This window comes from Platichthys flesus, chromosome 18, assembly GCF_949316205.1.
Source record: "Platichthys flesus chromosome 18, fPlaFle2.1, whole genome shotgun sequence".
In the NCBI taxonomy this organism is placed as follows: domain Eukaryota; kingdom Metazoa; phylum Chordata; class Actinopteri; order Pleuronectiformes; family Pleuronectidae; genus Platichthys; species Platichthys flesus.
In genome coordinates this window covers 19,376,776-19,400,286 of record NC_084962.1, presented here as the reverse complement: position 1 = coordinate 19,400,286, position 23,511 = coordinate 19,376,776, and the positions used below count along the sequence as shown (strand labels likewise).

Here is a 23,511-nt window from a genome sequence, read left to right as displayed (position 1 = left end):
GTTCCTCCTTACTTCCTTTAACATTCACAAAAATCCCCTTTCATCCCTCAGGTCGTTTTTATTCTGTGTCTTCTTTCCGTCTCTGCTGAGGAATGTTCAGCTTCTCTCCATTTATAATAAGTTCAAACACCAGCCACTCCTCCTGCCAACGTGTGTGACACAGGAAAGTGCGCTTCACGGGAGATAACGCTGACTTCTAAATCCACCCATCGTGCTCTCTGAGCAACGCCTCCGGGTCAGAGGTCTCCCTGAGAAGAGGTCGAAGGTCACATCTGTGTGCGTATGAGAGAGTGAGTTAACTTCCCTCCGATTGTAAAGTAACAACAGTCTCCACCTGGTGCCTGTCACTTAGGTGTGTGTGTGTGTGTGTGTGTGTGTGTTTCAGAGAGGTGCGAGTGGTAAAATTTAACTTTAAGCAGAGAGTTGTTTTCCTACTTTGAAATTAATTTAATTCAAATTCATTTCAAACTTTGAGGTGTGTTTCATTGCACCACAATAAGCACGTTAACAGATCCAATTTCATTTCATAAGATCTAAAGTCCCACTAAGAAAGTCACATTATCACTTTGGTTATTTCATACATCCTGTATTACACGACTGGAATTACAGGATGAGTTACAGTTATTGTTCTTCTCATTGGCTGAGCAGGGAAATAATCAGGCTCATCGTGACAACAGCAAAACAAGTCTCTATAAAACCGCTTTAATATCTGCTGATCATTTGCTCTATTAGATGCACAAGATAAGTTCTGCACAGGAGTCTTTGAAATGCTTTAAATCCAGGTTTCATCGACGGGAACAGGAAAAGGAAAAAGGGCCCCGAGCACAGCAACATAAAGACCACCGGAATCTGCTCCTCTGCGAAAAAGGAAAACATTTATTAGAGCTTCGGATGTGCAGAGAAAAGAGATGTGATGCTGCCCGAGGACGAACATGAAGCTATAAACATGTTCGTGCCTTTCAGCTCGTTACGTCTCCTCCGATTTTGCCTCGTGTGCAACTTCTGCTGCTGAGACGCTCAAAGAAACGTACAGAGGTAAACCCGGTTGCTGAACTAACAAAACAACACAAGTTCCGAGTGCGACTGGAGCTCTACTATACATTTTTAACATTTGACTAGAAACAACTTCAGTCTGTGGATTTACAAACTAAACTTTAATCAGCTCACAGATATCAGTCAACAATATCTGCATCATGTCTCACTCACTCTTATCAATCCTCCACATCTCTGTTTCCCTCCCCTGCTTACAGCAGGACGCCCAGAGCCTTTTTATACTGATCCTTCTTTAGGTGTGTGTGTCTGTGTGTGTGTGTGTGTGTCTATAGAGGGTAGGGGATTATCAGGTGTTAAGGAAACTAACCAGAGCTGCTTTCCAAGCCATTAAACCCACTCCTGGCCTCTGGTGTGATGCGTCTCTGTGTTGACTGGACATTGCTGCATGTCTGAGTGGATTCTGGTACAAACCCAACACACTATACAAGGATAAGTGAACAACCATTTAAATAAAGTGGACACACAATGATTCAGGACCAACTTAAACTGTCTTTTAATAGTGCGATAAACTGACCTTTATTCACACAGTCTAAAATTAGAAAGACACAGAGGAGCACTTCAAGGCCCTTAAGTTCTGCAACCAATTAAATCATGTTTTTTTGGACGTATTTATAAATATATTAAAGACACAAAGACTATTCATTCCCAAATGAATCCACATTATCGCAGTCACAGGTTTGAAGTCCTGTTTGTTTTCATACAGGAAAGTAAATCCCCCAGATTCAGATCTCACTCCCCTAAATACAAGGTGCACTTCCCACCCACTTCAAAAAGGGGTTTTGGATTTTCGATAGTGGGAGCCGGGTGCCAGTTGCTGAGCTGGACTTCTATTACACATCTGCTGTAACAGTGAGCTGTGGTTCCCTGAAGGCTTCGAGTGCTGATCTCAGTTTGGTGGAGATAATGCTCATTGGGATGTGATGGAAATGCAATATGAAAACAATTGGAGCCAATAAAATGTTTCCTGTTGTGCACTCGTGGTCCGTCGGCTCTCGGAGAAACCCCCGATCTTTGGGGAAAAGGTCTCAGAGTAGTTCTGTGCTTCCTCTCTCTCTCTTGAGGGTTATGTTTACCAAGAATCTACTCAGACTGATTTCTATTGAAGCACTGTTTAAATCAAACTCAAGTGCTGGCAAACCAAGAGCAAAAGTTAAACATTTGTTTCCGAGGAGACACTGAATACCCGAATTCCTTGGCATCGAGCAGATGAATTAAAAGAGAAGGGAGGAGAGGAGCTCTCTGGATGATGGCTATTTGAAAACGAGAATAGATTCCAGCTGCTGTGCGTCATCTTCCACACGCACAGCAGACGAACATGAGCCTAATAAAATGAACCGAGTTCCTGAGTCAATATTTTTGCAGCCCCACCTGCAGTAACATGGGGGGATTCCTGCCTAAGCCCGTGTCTAAGGTCAGCTGGACCGAGGTATTCACTCAAACGCAGGGAGGGGGAAATTCATCCCACGTCGGATCCCAGCAGAGACATTTCAAAGACATCAGAGACGCCGACGGACAGAGAGAAAGACAGAAGAGGGGGATGAGGGGGATGAGGAGGAGGGCGAAGACGAAGAACCCCGTCACATGGAGCAGGAGAATTACTTTCATCTTACTTTAAACGGCCGAATGACGCAAGGCTTACTGTGCATTATTCATAAAGTCAGCTGCATCAGAAATGGCCAACATTTTTATATTACTTTAAAACATTGCTGATGCCGCAGCTTCAAGAATAATAAAATATACATTTGAAATAAGATGTTTAAAAGTTAAATCGATCTGCAGACAAATTCATAATCCTTCCCGCTGCATTAAGGACAGCATTAATTGCATTTAAGGCTATCCAAACATCTTAACTATAATACAGAAAAGCCTTAAAGCCTGAGCACTGAATCATCGTCTGAATTCCCGTACGGTGACAGCACTAACCTGGAATGAATGTTGTCTCACTAAATTTCCTGCAGACTACAAACAACCTGAACCACCAGGGGAAACAAAGGGGAGGCAGCGGAGGCCTGTTGTACTGAATGAATGAAAAAGACTAAGTGCACACATTTCCTCTGTGGCCTAAAAAGAAAAGCCTCTTTGTTCCAGGTGAGTTTCAGCTTCGGTATCGAGCCGCGCGGCCTCCAACCGCCGTCCGGCCAGTGCAACCCTGAGCGAGGCATTGTGGGAAGGAATGGTGTGAATCGTCCGGGCCAAAATCAGACCTGCTCGTAAACAGACTCAATCATGATGTTTTTAAAACCAATATTTACACCAGTGATGCAAGAGAACCTCATATGGCAAAAGGCATCGTTTGGAAAATGCATTCTTGTACTTGGACTGTTTAATTTTAATCCACTATCAGCACGAGACAATCTAGATATTTTGCGTCACTCTTCAGGAGCTGTCCATTTCGATATTAACACACAAAACTGTGTTAATAAGTAGAGGCCCCGGGGCCGCTGACCATCACAGAGCCACCATTGTTCTCCAGGGAACACCAGCGATTCAGCTCAAAGTTAACACACAAAAAAACCACACAGTGTGGCTCTGGTGTTCAAATATGGATGTGAGAAAAGTTCACACTGTGCTGCTGCCTTCAAAGGCCTTTGTTCCAACACGGCTGAGTCAGGCCAAGATTTGTGATATTCATAATCAATATTGACGGGAATAGTCTGAGTAGATCATAGACAAGTTTCACTGATAGTATCTTAACTCAAAATCTTAAAACAAACAATTTAGCTGCATATAGATTGAATAGGGACATGAAAACAGACTATTAAATCAAAATACTTTCTGGGCACTAGGTATATGAACATATAACATATCGTCAAATAAGAGGAATATTTACAAATCCTCACACTGGAGAAGGTGGAACCATCCAAAAGTTTTGCTTAAAAAACTGACATAACCTCTCATCGACTACCAGAGTAGTTTCAGATTATGTTAATCCATCACATATCTCACGTGTCATGGTGACCAGATCAGAAACTGTAATCAAATATACTCAAATTACAGGATAATTGGGATATTAGGCAGGTAATTAAATCCTATTTCAAATGAATGCCTCACTCACTGAGCTGTGTGGGTAAATATGGATCAATGTTTTAAAGATAACACATTTAACTTGCTTTTATCAGTAAATCAGTAAAACTCAAGTATAGTGAATTATGTGATATCAGCTAATGCAATATATTTGTATGGGCAGTTCAAAAGTCACATCAGACTAAATCCAGTGGAAATGTAAAAGCCCCAGAAAGTAACTAATAAGAGGAGGCGTTCACTTCTGCTCCAGTTACTGATATTTGTGCTTTCATTCTCAGTCACTATAAAAGAAGAGAGGGAGCAGGAGAAAATGGAGACATCAGAAACTGCCTGAAAGGTCACACATACTTCTGGGTGTGTCCCATGCATGTGTGTGTGTGGTTGTGTGTGTGTGTGTGTGTGTGTACTGTACAAAATCAATAACAGCCTGCGGTGGTTTACAAGGGGACTGGTTAAACACGGCACCGTGTGATCATGAGTGTGCAGTGACACACAAAACACAGGCCGACAAACACACACACACGTATGTGACCTTACGAGGCATTTTTGAAGGTCCCAAAGTGCGGAGAATAGCAAAACGCTTGCAAGAATGCAGCGTGCACACATGCATGCACACACACACACACACACACACACACACACACGCACACACACACGCTGGAGATGAGGCTTTGAATTATGCAGATCCGCCCACGTCTCCCTCGCCCTCAGCCCGGGGAGTGACTTTGCCTCCAAACGGGGACGGTTGTGACAAACTACATCAGACTGACCAAAAACAGCCTGTCCACACAGACCAGGGTACAACAACCAAGGACTGACAACAACAGACACACACACCGACACTGCCTGGGTTGTCGTCAGGTCCGCAGGAAGTGTTAAGTCTCTCTTTTCATTACCTACTGCATAGCCGAGGCCTCAGCAGTAATTAACGGCTGTGTAATGTAGCCTTTAAAGCGCCGTTCACATGGGACCCGTATTATCTGGGGTCCTTTTAAGATGTTAATAACCACAGAGGTCGCCTGTGCACTTGATCCTGTGTGAATCTGCCACGTCGGTAATCTGCAGAGTCAAAATTCCACCACAAGTTAGCTGAAACTCAGAGGTCATCGGATAACGCTCGTCCCACGTGAACGAGGACTTCTGTAAAATGGGTCGTACTATGTTATCACTTGTTTTTTTTTTTTTGGGGGGGGGGGGGGGGGGGTTACTTCTACTTCCTGCTCTGATCGCATGTCAGGTGCAAACTACAGTGACTCACATTGTAGACACTTGCATGTTGAGAGGAAGAGGAAACGCATTCAAATCAATTAGTCTGTAAATTTGAATGTAACACAAAGTCTGCTGCTGAAAAACAATCTCAAAGGTGAAGTACTCGCTTCACATCATATCTCACCATCCTGGCGCCATATTACTCTATCATACAGGTCTACTGTCAAAAGTAAACTCTTAACTGCAAATGTTCACACACACTAATTAAAGCACCGGCAACATTTCAGTGACAATCAAACAAACTCTGCTGAAAACCATGTGACTCAGCTGAAAGCCCCGACAGAAGCAGAGAGCTGGGCCTGTGAGTTCAGACTGTGTTGGCTTGTGAGCTCAAGAATAAACTGTCAAGTTCAAAAACAGCTAGCTGCAACTTTTATTAAACTAATAATAATGAAGTATCCCAAAAGTCCAAGGTGACATCTCACAATCGTCAAAACTCAAGTACATTCAATTTGATATCACACAAGAGACAGAAATTCACCCAAGTCACAGAACTCAAAACCAGTAACCAGTGAACTTTTGTTATCCAACTTTTGGCACCAATAAGAAATAATAAGTTGATCTGAGTTGAGACAGTTTGGTCATCTGCTCCTTTTGAAGGCTGCTTCTCATAACCATCACATGTAGTATTCATGGGGCAGACAACTAGTTTCTTGATTATGATTTTGCTGATCTATGTAAATCATGGTATACATTTGAAGTGAGGGGACGTTCTTCTAAATGTCTAAGAAAATGTGACAGCATCGTGTCAGTAATATCTGCCAAACATCATCCATGACTGAAGTGCAGATCTTCTGACGCTCTACTTCAGCTCGGCGCTGCCTCCTCAGACAAACAGCTGACGCTCTCCTGACGAGTGAAGCTGCCGGTGTCACCAGACACTCACGGGCTGCCGGTGGCTGTCATGGTGAACCCCCCCCCCCCAGCTGGGTGTCATGTTTCCCTGGCCCTGGTAGGCTTCTCAGGTGTCAGGTGGACAGACAAAAGAAAAGGAGGAAGTGAAATATGCTGCTGCAGCAAAACTAGCATGCAAGTAATAGAAAACCCAAAGACAGAGATATTCATCTTGATAAGCAACATATTTCAAAATGATTATCCCACAGGACCCGGAAAGTAAGAGCCAACTTCAGATCACAGATATGGATCAACACTGATACGGGGTACCATTTGGAACTGTATCTTAGGGTCAGAAGAAAACGCCTCCTCCTCCTCGTCCTCACTGATCCCACTTGAGATCCACCAGGAACTTTCGTCTAGCTCCTCGGCCGCTATGGATTTTTGGGGCCAATGCTGGTATTGATAAGAGGGAGTAAAAGATTTCAGATGCAGATATACCGTTATATAACTTGGCAATGATTCCTACGGTGTTGTTATCCGCGATGACAAAGAAATACAATTGAGGCATGTTTTACACTTTACAGAATAACCAACAATAAAATGAAAATGCAGTAAAACAACAATTTAAACTAAAAATAAACCAGATCCTGGTGTTCGATAGCAGGACGCAGCAAATTTTGGGCAGTTTTGCTTAATAAAGAGCTTAAACTATTAACAGGACGGGATTATCAAGGTCACACAGCACAGATGTTGACTGCAAAGGAGTTTTTCTGTCAATTGACTAATCTGGTCTTGACTCCGACTCGGGGAGGACGAGTTCTGAGGCACAGGAAGTCTAAATGAACGAGAACCGCTGAAGTCTTTGGCTGAATTCTGATGCCTGCAGCTCTGCATGAACAGAACTTACAAATGTCACAAACTATAGAAATTATTTTAACAACTTTCCTTCAGAAACTGTGAACACTAGTGCCTTATATAACGTTCAGTTCGCCTGCGGGGGCCTGAAAATCTTCGACTTCATCAAACTCACTTAATTGTTCGACCTTTAAACGTGACTTGAATCCGAAAATAGCCAAAGCAGAGGCTTCACATTGGCATTAAAACCCTTTGAAACGTCTTGATGAAACTTGCAGATATCCTCAAACTGATGCAACTGATGCCACAAGAATCCAAATTAGCACATGACATCATCTGGCCTCCACCAGCGAAAAACAGCCAGCTCACAGAAGAAGAGGAAACCCTGGTTTGAGCTTAATTTCCACATGCACCAGAACATCCCAGTAGTCCGAGAAGTTTCAAATACTTTCCTCTGGTTGGCTAAATTGCCCGGTATCACCAGAGTTCTGTGGTGGGTCTGGCCCCGGATTGGATGATGTAAAGTGTTTGCATCAGGCGCTGCCTCCTTAGACAAACAACTGACCAGACACAGTAGCTCGGGCTGCAGCCTCTCCCTTAATATGCAACACAAACTCACACACACACGCACACAATCACACAGACTCGCACACACTAAGGCCACATGCACCAACCTCTGTGCCAGCCTCAAACCACACAAATTGAGAAGCAAGCTACAGACAAAGTTGCTCGCTCTCCGCCCGAACCTTCAACTCCAAGTACACACAGACAGAAAGATTCAGACACACACACACACACACACATAAAAAACAGGGCTTGCATCAGGGCTGCCAGCCCCAGTCACACACCATCACTGTCTTTGTGTGTCTGTCTATGCGAGGGTCTAAAGCACTTCTTCTGGAATGGGGTGGACAGCTAAGATCAACAGATATGAGCGGGTGGAGCTGTGAGTGTGTGTGTGTGGGGGGGGGGGGGGGGGGAAGTCCCCAGCTCACTATGATATCCCACAAAGTATTACTCAATTGTTCTTTCTTTTTATTTCTGTTGATCAGACCCTCCACCAGGCGGGTGGGGTTCAGCAGAGACGGGGCGAGGACAAGGTGCAGCTCCACTTGGGGGGGGGGGGGGGGGTCTAATAACAAGCAGCAGATGAGAGGAGTGGAGTTTGGACCAACACAGACCCCTCCTGTTCCAGTCCGTATGAAACCTTCAAGTTGCAGAAGCTGCTTCTGTTTGTTCGACTGTCTCAATAACACGTTGCCAGCTCGTCTCCCACTGAAGGTATTCGTGCTGCTTCGCTAGCTGACGGATCAACGTGAGCTTTGTTTTCAACATGTAGAACTATCCACCTTCACCTCAAATTGCACCGAACGGAGTGGAAACACCACATCTGACTTATTATCGCCTTATAAATATAATGTGGCAGCCAAGTAAACAAGCAACATTAGATTTCAGATGAGCCACGTGACCACCTGATACTTTTAGCTTTGTTTTGGTCTCAACCAGGGAAATCCATGCCCCTGTAAGTCTGCTGATTGGTGCTGGGCAGCTAGTGAATTTCACATTATCAGATTTGTAGCTACATCTACACCTGCAGCCATTTGTGGATGCTTCCTCATTCCCATCAGTCACGACTCAGCGACCAGGGAGTTTAACCTTTAGAACATAACATATCATTGTTGTTTGAACCGGATTGAACTGAACTACGTTGGGCTTATTATCGACTTTTTAAATAAACGTATTAAACTGTGGATGTTGAGACTGTGGGAGACGCACACCCTCTTTCCTATTCTTTGGTGACTTTTGTTCAAGTACTTTTATGTGAGGTCAAGTCCAACATGTTTTTGGGGTGTTTTTCTCTTTACTGTTCCAAATGTTGGTGTTTTAATACAACACAGAAATCACATACATACACACACATTTCTTCCAAACCGAACCGTGGACCTTGAGTTTCCTTACAGCCGTGATAATCGAACATGTTTGTAACTACAAGCAATAACTATCGCAATATTCACCATCATTTGATCTTCTGTTAAAGTAAAACATAAGTAAGTGCAGCGTTCAGAGCTTTTCTTTCCATGCGGATCACACCCCCGCCATTGACACTGATCCTTCCAGACATCTGAGAGACATTTCACGGTCTGATAACTTCACATGTGGGATTTAAACTCAGCGGTGAGCTGAACGAGCCAGGAGCATAAGCTCATGTTAAGGTGGACACGGTCCAGTTCCATCACACTCCCTGTTTTCTGAGAAGAGTCAAGTTGAACCATCTGCAGTCAGACGTTACTTTCACAGGCCGACAAACCAGCAAACATTTCAACACACAAACACACACACACAAACTCAGCGCAAGAAAAGTTGTGGTTCCTGAGCTGCAGAATGTCACTTGTGCGTTGTTTATCATAGAGGAGTGTGTGTGGTTGTGTGAGTATTTGCAAAGGCGGGTTTGTTATGTTGATGATTTAAGTTCACCCAATTTCCAAAAGAGAAAAAGAATCATAGTCTAAAGCAGCTTCTCCAACCCGCCCTCTGAAAGTTACTCCACGGTTCAGAGTCCCAAGCTGCTTCGACACCTGACAAAGCCATTTGTGATTTGTGATTTTCTAGTTTCAGCACGTTTATCAATTCATAAACTGTAGAAATCTGTCACTGGGTTTCCTTTATCGTGGATTTTCCAGTTTAACTGATGCACAAGGTTTACATAGTGAGGGATTGACACCTGAACCAAACAATCTACTGTTTTTATCTGAGATTGCGACAACACTTAGTTGATTGAACTTTATTTAACCAGGTACAAGTTTCACTGAGATTAAAATGTCAAAGGCAAAAGGAAAGGGGGCGACATCAAGTAACTGCTACAGCAAAGATCTGTCAAAAATATAAAATGTAAAGCAAAAACACTTGACAAAGATCCAGATCCTTTAGAAATAACCTAAATTCACCACCAGTAATCAGCTCGGATAGTTAGGGATCCTTCTGTTCGTTGTTCCAGGAGAAAGGTGCAGTTAGACTGTAACTCTATCCTAACGAGGGGAAGTGTAAACCAAATCTGTAAAACTGAGGCCTCATTGGTTTCCATGTCTGCACATGTTTCTACACAGAGAAGGAGGAATCAAAACAAGGTGAGGAAAAAGTAAGAAAATGGCCACAAATATGAGAAATATCAACGTTTTTAAAGTGGATTTTTTTTACTGTGGCCGTGCTGCCACCTCTCTGACCACATGGAGTTCACTCCCCAGTACTCCCAGTGATTGCACAGACCGTTCCTCCATGCTTTCCCTCCTTGTGGGCCATGACTTAGACATTGATCTGCAGCAAAGCACCATGGGAGCTGCTAGCGAACGGCGCTACGCACTCAGTCATTGGTCCCTGATTGCGGTCTGATCCCTGCAGGGTCAACGTGGGGTTAGCTCCCGTGTGATTGGCCTGCGGGGAGGCGAGCAGGATGTGACTGACAGGTGGGAGAGCATATCAGCCGGCGGAGGAGAAATAAAGGGGGAGGGGCGAGGCAGAGGGGAGTCGGGGCCTGGCCTCTGAGGGGATTAACGTGGTCTGACAGGCGGCCTGGAACAAACACACACACACATTTATAGATACACACACACACACACACTGAGCTTTGAGGGCGGGCTGCTCTGCTGAGCACACACAATACACTGCTTGTTTTAGAACAAGAGGAAAAAGAGAACGGATAGATAAGAGAGAGGCCGAATCACAGAAAAGGAATGTGTGTTTGACAGAGGGAGAGAGAGCAGCACATCATGAACCACAGGTGCTTCCCAACCAACATGCCTCCGAGGAGAGAGGGAGAAAACCCCCGCTGTGGCCTTAATGTGAATTCCATAACTCTTCCATGACTTTCCCCAAACGTCCCTCTCTTCTGGTGTTCTCCACCCAAGTTTCACAGAAACCTCTCAAACCTCCGCCCCAAAAAATCTGAAAAACACACTCGCTCCTCTCAGAATTTACAGCTTGTTAAATTGTCTAACTTTCCCCAAATTATTCCGGGAGGATCTCTCAAGTTACTTGACCGTCTGCGTCTGGAAGTCACTGCTCTGAACTTCATTCACATTCCACGAATTCCAGCACCGGTAGGAACCCTGAAACCTCTGACACATTACCCAATGGGATCCTCGAACACACACTAAAACACAAACACACACTAAAGCCCACTCACAGATCATGCTGATGTGTTACTGTGGATTGCTTACGGAGGCTTCTTTAAAAGGAGCATTTTGCATATATTGATCATCCCATCGAGGAGAATGAACTGCCTCAAACGAGGAGCCGGGTTTCTGCAGGATTCACTGACGTTGATTTAAGGCCTAAAAGAACCTGTAAATTAAAGCAACAATCAATTATTCGAAAAATATCCAGACAAACAAATGTGTAAATAAAAATCTGTGGACTGCACCGTCTCTGGAACTGGGATGAGTTCCTGTTGAAGAAAATTCGGGATTAACCTCAAGTCTGTTTTGTTTCTAAATTTTTCGGTAGCTGTTTTTTCTACCGTCTCAAAATTCAAAGTAAGAACTGCAGCTTAACACTGGGCTTGATGGCACACGCTGAAAAATGGAAACCACCTGTAATTAGCTGTGCATTTGCGTCATGATCATCAGCTCATGTTGCTGCTGCAGATTGTAAACTAAAGACTAACATCCTTGGTTTCACACTGCAACTATTTACGTACAAATGATATATTAAATAACCCACTGACCAGCCTTTAATCTGTTAATATCATAACTACATTAGATTTCACAGATGCCGATATAAACGCATCATAATCGATGTGTCGCCCACACTAAGCCTCACTCGCTGCCCAGGAGGCCGAGGCGGGTTTTCCCAACGTGCAGGAAGTAGTGGTGATAAATATCGTGGCTGTCCAGGCAGCGTGACCCCACCCTGCCAGTTAACAGGCAGCAGCCAATAGACCGAGGCCGGCTCCATCAATTACACTGACTGAGGGTTAGACACCGCTATACTACACAAGATGTCGATGAAATTGGATCTAACCAGTTACTTTTCATGATTTACCAATTGAACGATCAATTTTTGAGTCTATGAAATGTCCGAGTGTCACAAATGACACAGAAATTCTCTATATCAAAATAATTCGCTGATTCAGCCAATGAATTGAGGTTCGGTGAAGCCTGATGCTCTACAAAACGTCAGTGTTGAATTGGAGATTTCCCGGCGATGTAAATGAAAGGGACTGACTGAAAGACACACAAACAACAACAACAACAACAACAACAGGGTAATTGTGGGTTCAGACAATTATCTGAGATGTTGAAACAAAAAGAATAAATAACGGCCTCTGTCTCTTTCATGCCGTCAAACTGGAGGAATCTGTCAGAATGAAGAGCAGCACGGCGCTGAGTGAACATGACAACTTACAAGACGGGAGATAAACCACACAACACTCAGGCACTGATAAACACTGAAGGGTTCTTTCAGGGCTGAATGTGAACACGAGTGGGCTCCGGTTGGTCCCTGCAATCACGTCCTACCATCTGTTTGTGTGTCATGGAGACGGGTCATCACTCTGCTGGACGGGCTGTGAGACCTGCGGTTGTGATCCTCTGCCCCTCTTCGTAATGAACCGCCGTGGAGCGATAACTCTCACACATGCACACAGGGCCACACCCACCGCTTGACCATGAAAGGTGACGTGGGACACACATTTACGGCTTCATCTGGTGGAGCTGATAGGCAGACCCCCCCCCCCCCCCCTCCCCCGGCAGAGGATCACAGCAACAGAGAGGACAAAAGTGGACATAATATTATTATGGTATTACAACCAGCATCACCTACCCAGCACTAGTTTGTGTGCGTCAAATGAACGTCCTCATTGTTAAAACATTAAATCACTAGAGGTGAGGACTTCAGCAATCCAGCTTCTTCTTCTTCTTGTGTTTAATACAGTATCAACTTCCTGTGAACAAACGCCAAGGGGGGGGAAAACATAACCTCCTCGATGGAGGTAAATATAAAAGCCTGAAATCTCAAATGAAACTGGACAAAGTCACATCAGCACTAATGATATGAGCTTTACACCTGCTCTCTCTCTCTTTGTGTGTCTGTGTGTGTTTACATTTGTCCAGAGAGCTGATACGGCTCCTTTCCATTAACACTCTCACACAGCGAAGCTAATCCTGCACCTTCCCACTAGTTATCAGTCATTCCTGATATCTGGATATTTGAAACTCTTCCAGCGAACCAGGACACGTGAAAGGAAACAAAGCGGAAGCAGTCGACTTATCTCGATCTCCACAGAGCAACACTTATAGAGGTGAGTCGTCCAGAGCTGCAACACAATTAAGTCAAACCGACTGATCATGGTTTTTCCCACCTGTATTAACAATACTGTCAATCACAACTATCTGACTCCAGCACACTCAATCACACACACACACTTATTTTGCAAAACTGTCGACTGCCCCCTGTGTGTGTGTATGTGTGTGTGTGTGTGTGTGTGTGTGTGTGTGTGTGTGTGTGTGTGGGAGTGGCCTCTTTGCTGGTCTCCTGTAGCCATCACAGCCACAGCGTTTCCATGGGGACGCAGCCAGCGGCCACACGATGGAGGAAAGACAGTAAAGGGCATGCGAGTGGGGGGGGGGGAGACAGCCGGTGAACACACACAGACAGACAATGCAATCAGAGAGTCAAACACAGAGCTGTCAGCTACTGTTTATGTGTGTGTCTGTGTGACCTCTTCGTATTGTAGTTGTGTCTGTGCCCAGCAGATCTGTTAACCAGGCCTCCACGGCACCGAGCAGGTAAACACCAGACTGACACAGACACCGATCTTAATCCGTCTGTGGTGACACGGTTGTTTCTTTGTTGCACACACTTAGTTTTACCTCTAATGCCCGACACACACACAACTCACCGACACAAGTTTGCATGTTATTAGGGGCCTCTTAATAGGTTTTCCTAAAAAATCATTATATCACAATATTAATTTGTGATTCTGACAGTGTTGTAATTTTGAACAAAGTTTAAGATCTTTATGGGCTTATCCAGGTGAAGCACAAAATCAAACCTCCCACTACACAACATCAGTAATGGTGTCATCAACTAAGATGAACCCTAGCGTCTGGAAATAACTGGTAAAATAAAATAAAATCTGATCGTGCATCGCTCTAAAAACAACAGTCATTCCACCTCCACCACAGGAAACCCAATATCTCCCCACAACACACACTTCCTGCCCAGTTTCCTGCTTCCTCTGTGGCGGGGAGAGGAGGGAGTGGTCGCTGATGTCACGGCGAGTCTGCTGAAACGCTGCTTTCACATCCTATGGGAAAGAAGCTGGATATGAACTTCCCGCCTCGTGAAGAAAAATTCACCTCAGACTTGAAAATAACTGGTTTCTTCATTTTCAGTTAGTTGAGGATTTTTTGTGATTCAAATTGTTTGTTAACAACAGAGTTCTTCATCTTATTCCGTTGCTCAACAAATCCCTAAACCTAGAAATTGTCCATTAAACTAAGACCAAAGTGTTAACAAACCTCCTCAACACACACAGCTGTGTTTCTACTATGAACAATTTGCCGCACCTGCAACTCACGACTCTGTGGAGGACTTTTAATTTGAAATGACAGATACAGGAAGCAGAGTCACGTGGAAACTCACAGCTGAGGTGAAACAGAGACAGACGGGAAGAGGAGAAAAATATAGAAAGTTAGATGAGACTAACTAACATTGAGTTAGATTGATTTCTGCTGGGCACACACACAAACCAGGTGCCCAGACTGAGCACCAGGCATACTGGGAAACATCCCAGTGGGTCATTGCATTGAAACACTGGTTCCCCCGTCGGCTGCTGAAATAAATCCTTGCAGAAACACTGCCTATTAAACTTGTTGTTCAGCTCTGTCATTCACTCCATCACGTGACTGTCACAGCAAACTGCAATTACAGGAGACGCTAGGTGGCTTTCAGAGATCTTATTACATCATCGGCTGGTTTCAGAAAGAAAAGTTTATAAGACTGTATAAAGTGTCTTAACCCTGTAACTGGAAGTACAATATCGAAGCTATGTATTCAAAACACAGTGGTAGAGAACTAATACTTCTATCTCCTGCAGACACTGTGCTGCTGGATTCTTCAAGTCCTTCATTAGAAACTCAAAAGCAATCAAGCCTCATTGTGAATGAAAGAACAAACACAAACGTGATGTACAACACGCCCTGCTGCCATTCTTCAGATTACAGAGATTGTTGTCTGGTGAGTTGAGCTGGTCTGGAAGTTCTCGAGTGAAAACCATCAAGAACTGGACGAATAGAAAAAACACTGTTCCACTTTTAACACCACCAATCAAAGCCTGATATTAAGATACAGCCTGATTTATCAGAATACGCTCTAATCTGAGGGAGAACTCACCAACATCCTCATGTAATCACAGCTTCAGAAGGCCCCTGCAGGGGAGAATGTCAAACCTGCCTGATTAACACCATCACATGTAATCACCGTCTTAAACAGTACCACCTGATAATTGCCACCACAGCCGCTTCCTACGGCATAATTGTATTGCTAGATACATAGCGTGCACAGTGAGGGACGGCTGCTGGGTTCACTTGTAAGAGGATACGCATCATCTACTCTATCATCTTCCACTGTCTCTTGTGTACAAGGTCTACTTGTCCTGCACAATGTGTGTCAGTAAGTACAGTGAATGTTTAAGATATGTCCCTCCAGTACTTTTGTTTACGAGTCGTCTTGCTTCACAGCCTGTAACAAAGCTTGTAAATTAATTACCCAGCGCGTGTAATTAGATATCAAGACATAATTTATGAATTTCAAATGGTTCAAACAAACTAGATTTGTGTTTTTAAATGCTCCCCATCACATCCTGAATTATCGCTGCAGTGTTTGTTTCTGTATCACAAGTTATATTTAGCAACAATTCTGACAACATCTTCTTGCGTATGCACATCTTTCCAGGCACGGGGAGCTGCTGGATGTCAGCTGTCAACACTCCGGCTCTGATGCCACAGAAACCCTGTGTTTTTGAGAGGGATTCCTGCGGATGCTGCGGAGCCGACTGTGCTAACAATCCCTAAGAGCAGAGAGCCTCCTCTCACAGGAAGGAAGACGTCATTTCTGGGGACACGTAGCAGGAATTAAATACGGTCCTATCGTGAGAGATGAAGGAATTAAACCAGACTACTGAAGGCAACGTTATATGTATGATATTAAAACTAACCAACAATATCTACGTCCAGTCTTTTCATTGTGCTTATTTAAATTCCAGGCAGTGTGAACCTAGAGAGTAAATACAAAACCGAAGCAAAGTAAACTTTCCCACCATCTTTTTCTCCAAGTAAAACAAACCGCAGTGCATCTATTGTTCTGTGAATTTCAATCGCATTGTTTATTGAATTCTACAAGACGTCTGTGCCTGCTGTGAATCCCCACGTGACACAAGTACCTGTTATGTTCTAATGAGCAGCACAATAAGTCCCACAGCAGGACTCGTTCAGTCGGGGTTGCCAGATTAAAAAGTTGGAGAACCTTTGCTCCAGACTAATAAGCCATCCATGGCTAATCTAATCACACGAATGATCTCCCCTCTCTCCGCGGTGGCAGTTTGGTTCTGAAATAAAACATTTCACAATCAGACATGTCGAACCTGTGGCGCCAAATCAATTCTGACGTCAGCGTCAATCACAGATGATACTGTAAAATTTAAAAAGGCACAGTATATTTCAGTCAGAACCCCGGTCAGGAGCAGTCTAGACAGTTTGAAGGACACTTGTGCAGCCTGGGGGGGGGGGGGGCTCTACCAGCTGACATATGCGGAGGGTGTGGGCCTGGCAAAGGGAAGACCATGCATCTGCTTCCATGTAATCAAGTTCAACTGGACTAAACTCTGCACCGTCCTCAGCAGCGAGGCAATGCTCCTTGTACAGTGAGGGACTCACATCCTGCACTGGGTTAATCATTCTTCTCAGAATGAAAGGTTGTGTGTGTCTGTGTGTGTTTGTGTGTGCACTTCACCACCCAGGCCAACGGCTTCAATCCTGCTAAATTAATCGGCTCAAGAAGAGGAGTGGGGGGGACCCTTTGCCCCCCCCCCCCAAACCCCCTCCTTCCATGCACCCACCTCCTCCAAGGAGACATGGGTGGGGGGTGGCTTGCCCGCCGAAAAGGAAAGAACACAATCACAGTCCAAAGCTGTAAATCAGAACTACTCCACCAGTTAAAGGTTGGGATGTAGATGAACTTGTTTTGGGGGGACTGGAACCATCACCAGGCTCCTGCTCTGTGGGTCAAGTCCCCAGGGAAGGACTCTGCTTGTGGCCCTCTTGTTTGTAGTAAACAGCCCGGGTGCAGACGGGTCATCTGATCGCAGCCCGGCTCCCTCAACCCGTCGCAGGGTCAGATCATTGCCGGTCAAACGAGCAGCTCGTCTCCGGGACAATGCCGGACGACGTGACGCGGGGCAGGTTGCACGTTCTGCACCGGCTGCACGGGGGGCTAGCACCCCCCCTCGATGGAAGCAGTCACCTCCAGCTTGTTGCTAATACTTTAAGCTTTTATCTATTTGCCCTGCGTATCAAACAGCCTCGGCGGGCTCCCGGGCTCGTCAGCCATTGCGAGCCCCGCTACACACACAGCTAACACGGACCACCATTCAACTTTATCCTTTAAAACACCAAAAGACGTGTTTTCAGCCATTAGTGGTCCCCGGCGACCCTCCGTACACACGGCCAGTGGCGGCTCCACAGGTAAATGCACTTGCCTCCTAGCTAGCTGGCCCACGATACGTGCCCGTTCCCCTCTTCAACTGGAGAGACCGCACCAAACTCCCGTTCAGAAATCAGGTGGTTTCGGTGTCACCGCTCTTTTCCCACACATTCACACGCAAGGAAACCCAATATAACGTGCTCACTAGAAACCAGTATAATCCACTACACATTCGGCGTTATTTATTATCCTGCTAAGGGTCCACACTGGGATTTATTCTTGTTTTTAGCTAAAAGCACAGCTGTGGGCGGTAGCTAGCAGCTAGCTACGCTGGTGTGAAGTCTTTGGCAAATAAAGATGCATTTATTCAGATAAAATGTGTAAATCAGTGGACATTTTCCTGTTTGTGACACAACAATCCAAAATGTCAGCTTAATGTAAGAATATATGTTTAATGAGTGAATGCTCCGACGGAGTAAATCTCCAGATTTCTCAATGGAGTCTGGTATTCGTTCTGTCCAGGCACCGGGACCCACCACCGAGCAAACCACGCTGCCCGCACCAGCTTCCCGCAGATTTTAAAACGCGGGCGTCAACCAGCCGCGGTTTTCTCGGTCCCCACCCACAATCCCCTTCCATTTCCCCCGCAGGAGAGGGCCCGCAGGTCCGCGGCCTCTCCTGGCGGCCCGGGCCGGGCTCCTACCTCTGTGGGGCGGCTGATCTCGAACAGGTCGAGCCGGTTGGCGTTCCAGTGGTTGATGATGTCGGCCAGTTTCCTCCTCTCCTCCTCCCGGCTCCCCGTCATGGTGGACAGCGGTGGAGGCTCCGTGCGTCCGTCCGTGTGTGTGTGAGTGTGTTCCGCCGGATAAAAAAAGCCCCACGTCCCGTAGCGTTAGTCCAACCGGAGGAAGAGAAGCGGCGCCGCGGACACCGAGAGCCGTGTGGTCACCGGGACTCTGCGCGCTCCCTGTCTCTCTGCTCCACAAGGCGCGCTCCCGCCACCGCCGCTCTGCGCGCTCCCGGAAAGCACTCTGGACGCTGTCGTGTGCACGCGCAGCAACTGTTAACCGTTTGAGAGCTGCAGCTCAGTGTGAAGAGTTAATACTGATTATCTTTAATTAAACTTAACTTTAATGATCATTTGTGTTTAAACTTAACTCTACTGCTCGTGTTCAACTACATTAACTGTGTTAATGTTCAATAAGCCAATAAACAGAGGAAATGACAAGATAACAATAATAAACAGTTGCAGGTGGATGCAGAAAACCAAGTGGGCTGTTTTGAGGACTTGAGCTAATTAAATAAGAAATTAAAACATTAACAGAAATATAAAATTCAAAGTTGACATGCAGAAAATGATATGACTACATCTGAGCGACAACATAATAACAACAACAACAACAACACTAATAATCATCATCATCATCGTCATTACTCTGCACGCTCGTCAGTGAACAAACAGAATCTCTGATCTGTTTCAGAACCAGTGAACGTGATGGATGCTGCAGCTTCTTCACTCAACACTCTGACTGTAAAGAGTTAATACTGAGAGGGATTACGTCAGTGTATGGTAATTAAAGACTTTTTTTATTTAAGCCTTTTTCTACTGCTCGTGTTCAACTACACATTTGAATATTAATCATGTCTAATAAACAAATAACATAATATGTTCTATGTGTTTAATACATAGAAATGACAAGATAACAAATAAATTGGGAGTCTGAAAGGCCTCCGCCTAAAAATCTAATTAAATATCAGGATTTCACAAAATAGAAAATACAAAAGTGAAATTCAGTTTTGGGATGATGGCAAAAATAATAAAGCAATAGTTATAACACAAAGCATTAAAGAAAGAAAACATAACTTCTCTCACAGTTGTTCACAAATCAGAAATGTGAATATGTCAAACACTGTCAGAGGAGCATTCTTTGTTTTCTCCTAATCCAGCCCAGGCCCCCAAGGTGCTGAATGCCACACAATGCTGCCAAGAACCTCTGTCCAACAACACACACACAATCACAAACTCACACACAAACACTAATTCAGACACACATCTCATAGGAGGGACAGAGTTTTTGTCTGCAGTCTTAACAATCTGATAACTCCTCTCGCCACTTGATTTCATTCTTTCTATCGACACACTGGACATAACAATAAGCAGAAGCTCATGTCATTTTCATGTGTGTGTGTTTTAGTTTGTGTGTGTGTGACGTAGTTGTCAGTTATGTAAAAACCAGCTCTTTATTAACACCTGGCCGTCAGGGAACCTGAGAGGTCACCAGATATCAGGCAGATACTTGCGAAGTGTCAGGAATACAGCAGTGATCACATCTATAAAAATAGAGCAGTGAGTGCCCCCCCCTCCAGACGCAGTGTCTAACAGTAGCTCCGGCTTCCTATAAACACATTCGTCACTGTGCCTGAATTTGTGGGTGTTGTTGTCTAATGGAGGAGTGTCGCACTGACCTCATGTGTGAGTAATGGATGAAAAAAGGCTTCTTCTAGTGGAACAGCTGATCTCACACTACACAGTGGGTTGTAGGAAAAAAAGTAAACAACACGAAATGTTATAAATCTATCTGTATTTATATTTGTGTAGTAATGTGAATAGAAATATTCTTCTCATATGACACACAGTTCAAATTTCCCACGGGATTAATAAAGTATCCATCTATCTATCTGGTTGTTGTTTAATTGAATTTCTTTTGAAAATAAAAACAAATGAGATTGACACAATGACGACGTCGACATGGACACAAATAATCTGACTTCGATTTTATTCAGACATTATTTGGATTATTATGTTTACATGAGTTCCTCAAAGACTGTTCCGTTCGGATTTCAGATTATTATCCGATGTCAGTTATTTAGATAAATAGGATGTAAGCACACGTGAAGATTATTGATACACATGTATTGTTTAATGCTATTATAGTTCGTCTTATATCATATATATTTGGTTAGTTTAAATGGCTTTAAATCCTCTTAAATTGTCTCGTCATTATTTGCACTGGGAAGAATCGGTCGTGTGAGTCCTTGCTGAACTTGTTTGAGAAGCAGAAGTGAGAAACCACAACAGGAAACCAACCTCACCAGATAACCCTGCCACTTCCTGTATCAGCGACACTATCACTGCTTCTGTCTCACACACACACACACACACTCACACACACACACAGAGAGAGACACACAGATTTACCAGTTTAAACATAATTTATTCCCTGGACAATGCCAGTAACAGGAGGATTGAGTTGATTCATCAGCTTCTGATAAAACGCCCCTGACATCGCATGTTTTCCCAAACACTCAGAGACGAGTGTTAGAAGCTGGGTTCTTCTCCTCATCCTCCCAAATACTTATCACGTATTTTGTCTCCAGCTCCGACCACCACAAAGAGCTCTTATCTGTCCGCTTCTAAAAAATAGCCGTGAAAACCCTTCTTATCTCACTCACTGTAACAGTTTCATGCAGATGGTGGAATCTCTCCGGTTGTTCACTTGATAACAGACACTTGAACGGAATCACAAGGACAGTATGTGTGTGTGTGTGTGTATGTGTGTGTGTGTGTCACATTATCAGAGGCCTTAGTTTTACAAGCAAACTTACATGAAGCAAAACATTCAGTTCGTGAATAAAGAGGGAACTGCTGCAGAGAAGAGGACAAACCAAACGGGGAAGTTTTTTTTGGAAGAGAAAGTTTAGAGAGGAAAATGATTTGTTTTAAAGAACAGAACAGAACAGGATAACATAGATTAGAATAGAATAGAAAAGCCTTTATTATCATTGTGTTGGACAAAGATAAAGATGATATCACACAGTTAAAACAACATGATGCAACATATCATTGATTGTTATCAACCTAAAAATCATGCAGCCGTAGAGTAGACGTTGTTTGAGCTTGACCTTTGACCTTTGACCTTTGACCAATCATCTTCAAAACTGAATCATCAGGAGATTTCTTTCCCAGTAATGTACCCAACAAGTTTGGAGAAATTACATAGAAGCATTGATGAGTAATTATCTATACTATAACTAGTCTGTAAGCAAATTCTAACAATCAACTATGATAGTATTTCACAAATTTCGACTGATAGACATTTTGTTTTAATGACCTGACCTCTTGTCTTTTTAATTCATCATTTGTTCACCGACAGTCTGAGGCTCCTCCCCTTCATTCAACATCATACACATGTGCGTCTATTGGGTTTTAATCTTTCGCCATCAGGGTTCGAACTCGTCTTTTCACCCGTCACTCTGCTGTGGAGCCACTTTTAGAAAGACAGCTTGGTTCGGTGAGAGAAATCCACACAGACAGAGACCTGACGAGCAGGAGGTGGTGGGTGTGCCAGATACTAAAAAAGGACGGATCGGGATGGAGAAGAGGCAGAGAGGAGATATAAAAAGCTCCATAAAGAAAGATAGAGACCTCAGGAAGTGGAGGAGGTGGAGGAATGAAGGGCTAGCGTGGAGGGTAGAGACCCAATGTGACCTTAGATGGCATTTTTTATGAAACATCTTTTTTGCGATGATCGAGTGCACATTGGACCTGAAGCTCTAGGTCAGCACCTGCTCTCCGCCTGTGCACCTTCTGTTCATCTCGAGCGCAGCAGCACAGATTGTTCCCCTGATTTCAGAATGAAACGTTTCTTTATCAGAGCGTCCATAACCGCCACGACTTAATCTCTATCCCCCCTGACTCCTGAGGGAAGTGAGAATATCTCAGAGCGGGAGAGATTTAAATAAAATGAGCCGGGACTGTGATCCGCACACGACTCTTCTCAGACTGATAAGAACCACGTCAGACTTTAACGTCACCAGAGACTCAGATAGTCGCTGCACAGGGAGAGACGAGGATGTGAACTGATCCCAAATCAGCTTTTCTTTCTTTGAGACACTTGTGAAATCCTAAAGTGGCCGGACTTCTTTATATACGGGAATACTTTGTACATCTAAGTTCGTTAAGAGCATACTTTCTCCTCTACTTTCAGTGGAACCAGATTTCTTCTTTCTCTCGAACAGAATTGAATTTGAAAAAGTGAATTTAAAACAACTTATTCCAACATAACGTTAAAAGCTAAGTAGAGCGCAATCTTTCTGAAAGCCCAACAGTCTCCTTACAGTCAATAAATCTGTAGTAATCCATCCAGTAGATTAAGCAAAATCTTGTTTCTACATAAACCAACAAACAAAGATGTCCTGAACGTCAAGTCACTATTTCTTTGGTGCAATGTATCAAATTCAGGCAAAACCCATTTAATATATAGAGTATATAATTTGGCCACACCCCCTGCATATCGTTTATTACAATGCAAGATGCTCAGGATATAATAAGGTAAATTATAGATGATTAGCATGACAGTCACAACAGATGCATTACACCTCTCCTCAGATCAGCCTCCAGAAAACCTCCAACCCTCTAAATGTCCCGTGTTATCTGCATGTGCTGGGACCGACAGCCTCTTTCTGCACGGCCCCGTGATTCAGTGCGTTATCAGGCTGCACACCTTTCTCTCTGCTTCCTGCTGCGCTCGTACCATCTGTTGCTCCTGATCCAGGAGAAACACGTCTTTCTCCTTCCAGCGCAACAGGAAACATCTGCTCCAGCGTGAAGCGTGAACATCCAGGAAACACACGAGGAGATTGTGTGAGTGTAAGAAGGTGTGAACCAACGACTGTGAGCTCTGAGAACAATTTGATTTGAATAATTAAACTCATAGTCGGGTACAGATTATGTCTCAAAACCTCCTTTTTATTAACTCTGCCTCCTCTGTTCTT

General features: G+C 44.2%; 1 protein-coding gene across 16 annotated transcripts in view; it reads right to left on the bottom strand.

Moving 5' to 3' along the window:
* The window catches only part of afdna (afadin, adherens junction formation factor a), a 68,079-nt gene extending 49,370 nt beyond the window's left edge, over positions 1 to 18,709 (bottom strand). For 7 of the 16 annotated variants that reach the window (XM_062411665.1, XM_062411672.1, XM_062411673.1 and 4 more), the window contains exon 1: positions 18,440 to 18,707. In XM_062411665.1, the coding sequence (XP_062267649.1) occupies positions 18,440 to 18,541 (102 nt within the window). In that variant the 5' untranslated portion in view covers positions 18,542 to 18,707. Of the gene's footprint in view, positions 1 to 18,439 lie in introns of all 16 variants that reach the window. The other 9 variants (XM_062411669.1, XM_062411674.1, XM_062411671.1 and 6 more) reach the window with 3 other exon arrangements.
* Between the last annotated feature and the right edge of the window lie 4,802 nt (positions 18,710 to 23,511).